Raw genomic sequence first — 11518 nt, forward strand, 5'->3', positions numbered from 1 at the left:
GGGGGGAAGTTTTGTGGGACTCCGAGAAGGGCGGAGCCTGGCAGAAGGTGTCTGTGAGGGTCATGCGTGAGGGTGTGAATGTCTAGAAATTGATGGGGGAGATGGACCTGGAGGTTCAGAGATGGTGCAATCCGGGAAGAGCCTTGGGACAGGAGTTGCCCTAACCCGCGGGAAACTGACAATGGGCCCTGTGCTCCAGGAGACGGACTCCGCCGGTGGTGCCGCCCCCGGCCCGGGAGGACCGGGCCTTGTCATCCCGGGAGCGCTCCACGTCGCGTGGCCGCGGTGCTGCCCGCTCTTCATCCCGGGAGAGTGGGCGTGGGGGCCGAGCTCGAGGCCGCCCTGCCCGCCCCTCGCCCTCACCCACAGGTTTGTGCTGACCCTTCCCTGCCAGTGGGAGGATGTGGAACGGACTAGAACGGTGGGTGCGTGATCCTGTGACCCCAGCCTCTTCTCTCCACATCCCCCTACCTTGTCCTAGGTGGTCGCGTGCCCCGTTTCGACCCCACAGCCTTTGTGAAAGCCAAGGAGAAGAAGCAGAGAGAGATCAAGATGAAGTTAGTGCCCATTTTCTCCTCACTTGCCCACATCCCTGCCCCTTTATCTGGCCCTCTGACTTGGGTCGTCATCTATCCTTGTTTCCCGTTTGTCTTCATCACCTGCTTCATCTTTCCCCTCCCCCCTCAGGCGGGTCACCAGCCCTGGTTGTGACCCACGGGGGCAGACGCCCTTCCCTGCAGTAGTTGGGCGCACAGGCAGGTGTCTCCTTTTCGGTTACCTAGGCAGCAGCAGCAGCAGCAGCAGCAGCGGAATCGATTGGGGAGTGGAGGAAGCGGGGACGGCCCGTCCATCTCCTGGGCTCGCCAGACTCGGCGTCCCGCTGCCGTGACCGGCAGAGGGGATGCGGCTAACCGCTCCCGAAACCGCAGCTCCTCTGGTAACGTGTTGGAGCGCGCGGGCCAGCAGGCGGGCTGGGCGGGACCGGCGAGTGCGGGAGTCTCACTGTCTCCTTCTCCCTCTAGTGGACAGTTTCCGCAGCCGCTGCTCGTCAGCCAGCTCCTGCAGCGAGTTCGAGGATTTCTCTGAATCCCTCGCTAGAGGGTAAAACTTGGGTTGGGGGAAAGGACCGCCATTAAACGGGTGCCTGGGGAGACTGAAAACAGTCTTTTGCAGGGAAATTGAGTGATGGAGGCTTGAAACCATGGAGGTTGAGGTGGGAGGTGCCAAAGACCCTTCCCATTGTTCCTTGATTTCTTCCTCCTTTCAGCGTTCTTCGCCACCGCGGGAAGCCTCCAAGCCCCACAAGCTGGAGTGGGTCGAACGCGGTGAGTATCTTTCCTCAGGCCTTGGAGGAGGTAGGGGCAGCATGAAACCACCAGAAGCGGCTGTCCTCATCTCCCTGATTCCATTCTGGGGATCAGGTTGCAGAGGCGGCTCTGAAATGCCTCTGGACGCAGTGTTTTGACACCACTACATTGGAAGGGAGAATGGGGGTGGGATGGGGGCAGAGGACACTGGTTAAGAGCACCTGCTTTGGCTTCAAATTTCCAGGTCTTAAAGCCTGGCTCCTCTAACTCTTAACACCTGTGTGACTTCAAGAGTTACTTAGCCTCTCTGTACCTCAGTTTCTTTATCAGTTAAATGGGGATGGTAATAGTATTCACCTCAGAGGGTCTTGGTGAAAATACAAAGTTATGTAAGTGCTTATTAGGTATCAGCCTTATTTTTTCTGAGGTCCTTAGGTTCAGAATTTATGTTGGGATTTGGGGGGCAGGAGTAGAGGGAGGGTACCTGACATCTTTCATGCCTCCCCCAGCTGCAGAAGCTCACCCCTGTGGAACGTGGCCGCCATCAGAGACACTTGGCTAATTCGGGGGGCTGGGTCCCCATCAAAGGTGAGCCTGGGACTCCACATCTCCCCCTCACCTGCCTCAAAGCCCTCTGGGGTGGTACTGAGGGCAGCGTATTGAGCCCCGGAGCTCCCTGTGGCTTCAGGCCCCTCACAACTCCCAACACCCATGCCTGCTCTGACAGAGTACAGCTCCGACCACCAGGCGGCCGACATGGCTGAAATAGACGCCCGTTTGAAGGCCTTGCAGGAATACATGAACCAACTGGACACGCGGTCGTGACCTTGGAGATGGAGCACTGTCTCTCCATCCCCTACCCACTGCTGGATTTGGGCTTGGGGTGGGGAGGTGGGGCCTGTGTCCTTGTAGCTTTGCCCAGGCCCCACCCCTCCTGGTGCTCTAGGGGTCTCTGACCCCTCCCACTCCCCCCATGCATTGCATGCTGGGAGAGAGGGTCTGTGCATTTTGTAAATAAACATATTTGCCCTTGGGATCCCTCAGCTTATGACTGAAGGGTAGGAGTGGAAGGGGGAGTAATGAGGATTGGGAGGGGAGTGTCATTGGGACCTCTGTGCATTTCTGGGCATGTCTGTGACGGGAGCAGATTGGGGTTCAGGCTTAGGAAAAATTCCCACACTCTAAAGCAATAAAAGGGATGGGGGGCTGTGGGGTGGTAGTGAGCAGCCCAGTCACCAGAAGGGTCCAAGTAGAGATTCTGCACAGGATGTCTCTGGCTGTGTGGTGGAGAGGGGTGTCTTATAGCATGGTTCACTGCCTGAGAGGAACCCCTAGCCGCTGTCTGTGACATCTGGGCCAACTTGGTGCTGATTCCTGCGTTCTGACCTGAGACCTCTGGGTTCTGAGCTGTGATGTTGCTTCTGAGCTGGGATCTCTGGGGTCTTGGTTCAGGGTCAGGGCCTCTGGGTTCTGAGCACCAACCAGGATAGAGTGCTGGAAGTGGGGGGGTATGGTTGGGGTTCTTGTGGGAGGGAGGGTGGGAAGGGAGGTTTGTGGCCGGAGAGGAGTACAGTTTGAGCTGCATCTTTATTGGTGGGTGGGGGGCAGTGGGTTTCTGATGGGGTGGAGCTAGACAGGGCCTCACTCGTGGTATTGTGGCCAGGTCCGGATGATTTCGTACAGCTGGTCGCCTGGCGAGAGTGTCTGTTGTGCATCCCGGTGTCCTTTGACCGTGTATCTGGGGCTCAGGGCTCCTTGAGCCACACCGCAAGCCAGCAGACTCTTAGCTGCCCGGAGGGCCCGGGGTGGGGGCGACCGCTCTGGTGGGGGACAGAGGCAGGAGTTAAGCTGGGGCTTCCTCGAGGGCAGAGGTAGTGTGGGGTAGTGGTTCTGATTATGCACTCCCAGCTGGCCTTCTAGGTCCCAGAACCTGGTCTGCCACTCCCTAGAGTGACTTAACCTCTCTGCCTGAGTTTCCTCATCTGTGAAAGCAGAGAATAATGGCACCTGCCACGGGGCTATGGCACCATGAAATGAGTTACTTTATGTAAAGCCCACCGAACCATGCCTGGTACAGCAAGTGCTGGCTGTCATGATTATTGCTTATTCTCTCTCTGCCCCAGGCCTTTGGGTCCTACCCACAGCAATGCTATTGACTATCAAGCACTTCCTAGGTGCCATGGACTGGCATAAGAACTGTTATATAGATGAACTAACCCTCATCCGAACCATGTGGTTGAAAATGGTTATTATCTAAAGGAGGAACTGAGGCTCAGCAAAGCAGAGTCACTTGTGCAAGGTCACAGAGCTTGTAGGTGGCAGTCTGTCTCCATGACTACACACTGTTCTGTGCCATCCCCCAGGGCCCATGTCCATTCCCTATCCTGACTGGCTGGACACTCACCCATGTAGTTGCCCATGAAGGTGATGCCGATGGACATGTGGTTCCAGAATTTACCCGTGTGGGCGCCCTTGGTGTTCCAGCCCCGGCCCTCATACACAAGCCCATCTTCTCCAATCAGGAAGCTGCGTGGGAAATGAGGGAGGTTGATGAGTGCGTGAGTGCTCCCTGAGAGAGGACTCCCTCCTCCATTTACCCCTGCCCCATTCCTGCCACTCACACAATTTCTCCCACACCCTCCTTATCCCCTATTCCTCAATAATGACAACGACAATGACAATGGCCCCTGATATGCCATGCACAGCTCTCTCTATATGTACTTTTTTCATCCTCACAACAACCCATGAGTCACTACTGCCCCCATTCTGTAGATTGAGAATCAGAGAGGTGGAGACACCTGCCTACAGTTACACAGCCAGTCAGGGGCAGAGCCAGGATTTTCGCCCAGGTCCCCGTGACTCCCACCCCCAGGATCTGATTCCTTGTTCTCCTGCCTCCCTGGAGGATTTGTTGAGCTCTTGATTTGCTGAATCCTCACATGCAGTCCTCTGAGGCAGATACTGTTGTCATTTCCACTTTAAGCCAAGAAAGCAGACTTAAAAAAGAGAGATGATTTGCCCAAGGTCATGCCCCAGAGGCCCCTGCTTCAGAACTGTCCATCAAGAAGCTGTTCTCTCACCTCAGCCTGCTTCCTATTTTCTGTTGCCTGCCAGGGTCCACTCGGGCGACAGGTTCAGGGACTTAAGGGCTAGGGCCACAATCAGACACAGACCCTGGAGCCCTAGCATCTGCCTCTCAGGTTTCCAATCCTGGCAGCACGTCTTGATTGAGTGAGTCTGACTTGGCATGTTCGAATTAACTAGATCAGCATCTTAGGAGAAGCATTACCTGCCACCTCAGCCCTCTGGCTCATGGGTCACCAATGATGCACAGCATGTTAGAACTTCCAAATGTCGGGTCCTCAGTCTGCCACTTAGGAAACCAGACTGTCAGAATCTGGCTCTGAAGACGCCAGAAATATCATCGTGACACTGCCTCCCAGGGCTGAGCTGGTTATGGCCCTGCTGTGTCCCCAGCACCTGGCACAGGAGATTGGTGCTCCTTTATGTTAAGTGGATGCATCTAATTTAAACCTCAACCAGTGCCAGGTGGGTGCAGTTAGGAGCCCCATTTGACAGGCGAAGAGACTGAGGCCCCGAGAGAGAACATGATGTGATGAGGAAGGAGGATTCGGAATGTTTGGATCAGACTCTGACGCCTAAAATCTGAGAAGCAGATTTGATTCTGCTTTTCTGAAGGCGGTTGACGCCAGAGGCTGTGGAGCCAGGCCCTGGTGTTCATTACTTCACAGGAACACTCAGAATTAGAGCACCTTGGAAACAAAACCTTGACATTGGAACCTGTGAATTATAAGACCTTGAGCCGGAAAAGCTGGGATACTCTTAGAAGCTTCTAGAATTCTCTGGAGTGAGGTCCCCAGATTTCCCAGCCTCACCCCAGCCCAACTGAAGTCCTCTAAGGTTGGGACCTGGGAACCTGCATTTCCAGTAAAGTGACTAGTGCTTACAGAGGTCTGAGAACCTGTAAGGGTCTAGCGTTCTCTTTTGCTGGATCTCAGCCTGTTACCCTGGAAAGGGAGCTGGTGGGCCTGGGCCCCAGAGGCAGATCTAATCAGTCCCCATTCTATTTCTGCCCTCATGTCTTCTGGTGGCAGCTAGAGGGAGCTTCTTATACCTAAGCAGACTCACATCCCTCCCTTGGCTCCTGCCTTCCCCAGTAGAACCAGAGACACAAGGCTCTGTGACAGCCAGCCCCTCCCACCCCTTCCTCATTGCATATCACTTCTCCCAGCTACCCCCAGCCACCCTGACCTCTGGCCTTCCTGGATGACCAGCTCACTTGGTCCCATACCCTTTACTACACTCCCTCAGCTCCCCCATCCCAAAGCCACCAGCACAGGAAGATGGTCCCTCAACCTGCCCTTCAAAAGGAGCCCATGCGGGTCTGGTTTCAGCTTCTGAGGTCGCCCTCCATCACTCTTTTTCCATCACTTCTGCCACCATCTGAAGTCATCATGCTGACTTTGTTTCTCCCTGCTGGTCTTTAAATCCAGTCAGGATAGCTTCACACTGCTCATGGCTGCCCCCCCCCCCATCCCGGCATTTGGCACCCCGCCTGGGACCTAGTAGGTGCCTCATGACAATAGTCTATGGATTTGGGGGCTCCAATGACATGCAGGTGCTTTGCATGTAGGTTTGATTATCAGGTGGACCACAATCCCACTCACTTTGCAGAGGAGGAAGCTGAGAGAGGGCAACTGCCTGCCCTGGGTCTCAGACAACCATAAGCAGAGCTGGGACTGGTTGTCTGCCCCCTAACAAAGGGGCCAGACTTTAGGAAAGGACTGCAGCGTAGAAGACATGTTCATGTGTGTTGGCAGTCTGTCCCTTCCTCCAGGGAGCAGAGCTTGGACTTCAGCCCTGTCCCCTCTTCCTCGTCTTTGTGCTGCCCGCACACCCCAGCCCTATGTGGTGGTGACCTTGGGGAGAAACCAAGACGCCATGAGGTTGAGTAGGCAGCGCAGGGTGTCAACCAGGCGGCTGTAGGACCTGGTTCTGGTCCCTGCTGTCTCCTAGGCTGGTACATCCCTCCCTCCTCCAGGCCCGGGTGCAGCCTCTGCCTCCCCTGCGCACTTACTTGTAGCCCACGTCGCAGAAGCCCAGCGTCCGCGCGTGGTAGTGCTGCACATTCTGGGCCTGCTGCAGGCACAAGGCCGGGGTGTTGCAGGAGCTGCCGGCAGTATGCGACACCACCACGTAGCGCACTGGCAGGTTCAGTGTCTGGTTGCACTCTGACGCCGTGGCCTTCCACTCTCTCCGGGGCACGATGGGTCCGCAGCAGGCCTGGTCTTCTTGCGCCGCTGCGAGTCTAAGGTGAGCGAAGGCCCAGGCGAGCAGCACGTAGAATCGCGACATGGCGGGCAGGATGCACAAAGATGGCTAGTAGCACGGGGCTGCCTGGGCCGCCTTTATATGCTGGGGCCTAACAGCAGGGAAGGTCTTGCTTCATCACACCTCTGCGGACTTCCCCAGCAGATTACATGGGACCCTAGGCTCTGCTTCCTTCTCTTGCGGGGCTGAAACAGGATGCTGTGTGGTTGGATGTGAGGGAGGCGGCGTGGGAGGAACCCCTGACAAAGTCATGGGGAGGGGGCGGCGCCTCACCCAGCTGAGAGTGGGGGTGGGGAGAGGCGCTCAGGCCCCTGGGCACTTTGCCCTGTGGTTTCTGGAAGACTTGGGGCCCGTGTTGTCTCTCCTTTCAGTGGGGCATTGGACAACTCACCGGGAACATAACACCAGAGGGAGGCGGGGGCACTTCTTCCTTTCCACAGGGATGGGGTACAAAGGCTGCCATTTTTTAAGCACTTCTCCCAGGCCCAAGCCTGATGTCATTGAACCCTTTCAGCAAATCCGAAAGGTGAGTATTGAGAAGCCCATTTCACAGTTGAGTAAACTGAGGCTGGGAGAGGGGAAGTTATGTGCCTGAGACTGGGGCATCGTGAAGCCTGGTGGCTCAGAGCCGAGATTCAGAGCCAGGCTGCCTGCATTTGAATTCTGGCCACATTCCAGTGTGTGAACTCCGGCAAGTGACCTAACCTTCCTGTGCCTCAGTTTCCCCCACCTGCAAAATGGAGATGATAATATGGTCAATGTGAGATTAAATGGGTTGACAGGGTTGAGCCCTTAGAAGATGCCTGGCTCTTAGTGCCACACAAGCTTCACTGGGACTCAAACTCAAATCTGCCCTTGGTAGTAAGCAACGTGCTTTATGTGGGCGCCACAAGCAGCTCCATTCTGCACAGGAGGGAATCCAAGGTCCATAGAGGAACAGTCATTTGCCCAGTGCCACTCAGGGGTTTGGGATCACCTGTCAGCACAGAAGGCTTTCCTGGGGCCTCTGCCCTGCCCAGGTCCCCTCACCCACTCCCTCCTAGAGAACTATGATGAGATAGATCAGTGCAGACTGCTTGGTTTGCTGGTCCTCCTTTCCTGCTACTTGAGTGGATTTAAAATTTTTTACGTAAGTAACACAAGCTAGCTGTAACAAGTTGAGTTGATAAAAGATGTTACTCACCCTTGTTTGGCTCCTTCCAGCTCCACCCACATGAGGTCACCAGTGTGGTATGTTTTCTTTCATTATATTTTCCATTCTCATGTAAATCATGCTTATACCCGTGATATTATCACTTGGCGTACCAGCCATCTCTAAGCTGATCTTTTTTCATGAGTTTGTGAAATAGATGTTATTATTAACCCTCTTTTATAGTCAAGGAAACTGCGGCCTGGAGGGGTTATCACCTACAGGGAGAAGATGGTGACGCTGGAGTTTAGCCACAGGCTTCCTAATGCCAGAGATTAAGCGCTAAGCCATATATTCCACTCCCTATAAACATTATATGAGGACATATAAAAAATAAAAACCATGCATATCACTTTGCCTTTTGTCACTTAATATTTCATGTGCATCTCTCTAGGTCAATAGATCTAATTTATTCTTCATAATAGTTGCATAACATTTCACGGTATAGTTTTACAATTTTGACATTATCTTTTCTTTTTTGAAGCTTTCTAGTTCTTTCCTCTTAATGCTGCACAAAATATCATCAGACCTACAGCCCTACACACTGAAGCATTTATACATTATAAATGTAGACTCTAGGTCAAAGACTATTTAATAGATATTAGTAGACTGTTTTCCCCAGAAGGCTGTTAACAATTCATGTTTCCACCAGTGATGTATTGGAGCCCCCAATCACCCCCAAAGTGGGTGTTATCACCTCTTAAATGTATGGGTATAAAGTGATATTTCTTTGTAGCTTTAATTGGCATTTTTATGGCCACTTGGGGGATAGAGTGTTTTTCGAAGTTTGCTGCACATTTGGATTTACCATCTGAATTTGTCTTCTGTCAATTGCCTGTTTATTTCCATTGCTTATTTTAAAAGTGAACTGATATTTACCATTTTGTTATCAATTTGCAAAATGAGGAAAAGCATCCCATAACTAGGATTGTTATGTACATTTTTGGTTTCATTTCTTTTTAAGAAGCATTAAAGAATAATATACATGTAGAAAACTGTGTAAATGCACTTTTTATAGAGTTTATAGAATATAATGTATAGAGTTAATAGGATTAATAGAGTGGAGAGCTCTATTAATTTTCACACCATGAATACATTGTGTATCCAGCACCCAGATCAGGAAATAGAGCTACATTTAAAATTTTAACAGATACTGCCAAATACCATTTCAAAAGAGTTTAGTATTTTTCTCCCTAGCAATGTGATCAGTTTTAAAATTTTTACCAATCCAGGGAATGATATCTCACTATTGTTTTATTTGCATTTTCTTGAACATCAGAGAGGTGATCATCTTTTTAGTTATTTATGACTGTTTGCATCCATCTTCTGTGAACTATCTGTTCATCTCTTAATCATTTCCCTGTTGGGTGGTTGTATATGGGGGATATTAACCCTGTCTGTTTAAGGTGCTGCAAATCTTTTCCTCCAGGCTATTAAAAAATCTATTTTTTTCTTTTATAGCTTCTGTGTTTCTTATATTGCCTTAAGAAAATCTTTCCATACCAAGGTTATACTTTTTCTATTAAAAAAATATTGTTATTTGGTGTTTTACTTTTAGACCTTTACCTCAGCTATAATTTATAATTGCATATGGTGTGAGGTAGGCGTCTAACTTTGTTTCCAAATCACTAGCCATTTGTCCCAGCGCCATTTATTAAATAGTTAGACCTGGTTTTAAATTTCAGCCCCACCACATTAGCTGGAGGACCTTGGGCAATCGGGCAACATTTGACATAGCTGACCATTTCCTTCCTGAAATACTCACTTCCTTTAGCTTCTGTGTCATAAGACTGTCTTGATTTTCCTTCTGCTTCTTTTGTTCTCCCTCTCAGATTCATTCTTCCCTCCTTGACTGCTATACTAAACTTTTTCTGCCAGGTGATCTTATCCAGGTAATGGCATCAGCCACCACTGAAGTGAAGATGACTTCCAGTTTTTTATGTCCAGCCCAGAGCTCTCAACTGAATTCTGGACCTCTGTGTACCCCTGCCTACTTGACATCTCCACTTGGATGTCCCACAGGCACTTCAAAAGCAAGATTCCCCAGATGGCTCATGATTTGCTCCTCCAGAGTCGGCCCTCTTTCAGGAGTCACTAAGGGAATGACATGATCATCTTCCAGTTACAAAAGTCATACATCTGAGCGTATCCTTGACCAACCTCCAGTCTCTCCCCTCTTGTTTCTTGCTCTCTAAACGATGTCCAGCACACAGCAGGTGCTCAATAAATACCAAATGATTGAATGAATATCCAATTCACCCCTAAGTTATGTTGCTGTTACCCCCTAAATAGCTCATGAATTAGACCACTCCTGTCTATTCCCACTTTCTCCATTGTAGACAAAAAAACATCTAGCCTAAGAGAAAGCATATAAGAGTTTATTTGAGCCAAATTGACGACAATTGCTGGGAAGCAAAATCTCAACGGATTGAGAAAATGCTCCACAAAATGGTGATTTGCAGCTAATTTTACATGTAGAATCAAAGGAGGAGGGTTACATGAAATCCATTGGTGGTGGATTAAGGAGGTGGGAGAAAGCAAAGCGGGGAAATCTCTGGGATTGGATGAAAGTAAAATGGAGAGACATACTTCTTTTACATTGGTGGGTACAGGATAGTTAATAGCATTACAACACATAGAAATGGTATTTGGGGAGCAAGAGAACAATGAGGGATTCTGTAGTTTCCTGCTTTGGTGTGGTCGGTTGTGTCCCCTGGGGGGAGGGGGCATCCATAAAAAAAGGGATTACTCTGGCGTTCCAAATTCATGTTATCTTACAGGTAAAGAAAAAAAAAAAGACAATGGGCAGTCTCACTTAAGGTAAAGATTGACTTTTTTCAAGGAAGCTACAGGCCACAGATGTGACTTCCCTCCATGGCCCACCTTAGGAATTTTTATGTTCACGCCATCCTATGTGGTATTTTCAGTCTCCTGAGCTTGCCAGATTTAACCTGTGGCCCTTTTTCCGTCTACACCATACTGGTCCAGTCACCATTTCCTTACACCTAGAGTTTACTTCCACACCCGCAGTGATTTCCCAGCATGCACCCTGGCCCCTATGAGGCCAAAGCTCAGATCCAATTGGGCTTTTCCTGAAGGTCACTCTCAAAAGTGAGTCACATTTTTCTGTTGCCTCTCATGACTCTTCAGATGAGTCCCAAGCTCCTCACCATGGCCTCCACCCCAGCCTCACCTCGCTCACTTCTAAGCCCATCTTCCGGAGTTCCCCAGCCAATCAGCCTTTCTTGCTGCCCTTGAAGATGCTTTGACTACCCTGCCCCCTAGGGCACTTTGTATGCACTGTGCACAAATTTTAAATAGAGGAACCTTAAGAAATTCAGGAACTTTGGGGCCGGCCGAGTGGCGCGATGGTTAAGAGCTGGCTTGGGAGGCCAGAGGGCCCCGGTTTGGATCCCACATATGAGGGCCAGTGACACTGCCCTCCATAGCTAATGCTGAACAACAGCTCAACCTGGAGCTGGGCTGCTGTGAGTCGCTGGCGACGGCATAGGCTGCAGCCCCTGTGGCAGGGGCATAGGCTGCAGCCCCTGTGGCAGTGGGTTGCCATGGGCTACCGTGTGTAGCCAGCAGCCAGTGTGAGCGGCCAGCAGCTAGCAGCCAGCGTGAGCGGCCAGCAGCCGCAGTGAGCGGCTGTCCAGAAGCCGGTGAC

At 51.2% G+C, this 11518-nt stretch overlaps 2 protein-coding genes across 2 annotated transcripts in view; one reads left to right on the top strand and one right to left on the bottom strand.

Moving 5' to 3' along the window:
• Positions 1–2343, top strand: part of CCDC61 (coiled-coil domain containing 61) — a 17440-nt gene extending 15097 nt beyond the window's left edge. The window contains exons 8-14 of the mRNA XM_019629485.1: positions 200–369; positions 482–557; positions 783–937; positions 1023–1101; positions 1268–1325; positions 1817–1895; positions 2035–2343. Coding sequence (XP_019485030.1) covers positions 200–369; positions 482–557; positions 783–937; positions 1023–1101; positions 1268–1325; positions 1817–1895; positions 2035–2132 — 715 coding nt within the window. The 3' untranslated portion in view covers positions 2133–2343. The remainder of the gene's footprint in view (positions 1–199; positions 370–481; positions 558–782; positions 938–1022; positions 1102–1267; positions 1326–1816; positions 1896–2034) is intronic.
• A 523-nt stretch (positions 2344–2866) lies between these two features.
• PGLYRP1 (peptidoglycan recognition protein 1) lies at positions 2867–9313 on the bottom strand. Its single transcript, XM_019629541.1, has 3 exons — positions 6406–9313; positions 3712–3833; positions 2867–3127 (listed from the first exon to the last, which is right to left on the bottom strand). Exons 1-3 carry the CDS (start codon positions 6681–6683, stop codon positions 2949–2951), a joined length of 579 nt encoding a protein of 192 aa, XP_019485086.1. The 5' UTR covers positions 6684–9313; the 3' UTR covers positions 2867–2948.
• Between the last annotated feature and the right edge of the window lie 2205 nt (positions 9314–11518).

This window comes from Hipposideros armiger, unplaced genomic scaffold (assembly GCF_001890085.2).
Source record: "Hipposideros armiger isolate ML-2016 unplaced genomic scaffold, ASM189008v1 scaffold_859, whole genome shotgun sequence".
NCBI lineage: Eukaryota > Metazoa > Chordata > Mammalia > Chiroptera > Hipposideridae > Hipposideros > Hipposideros armiger.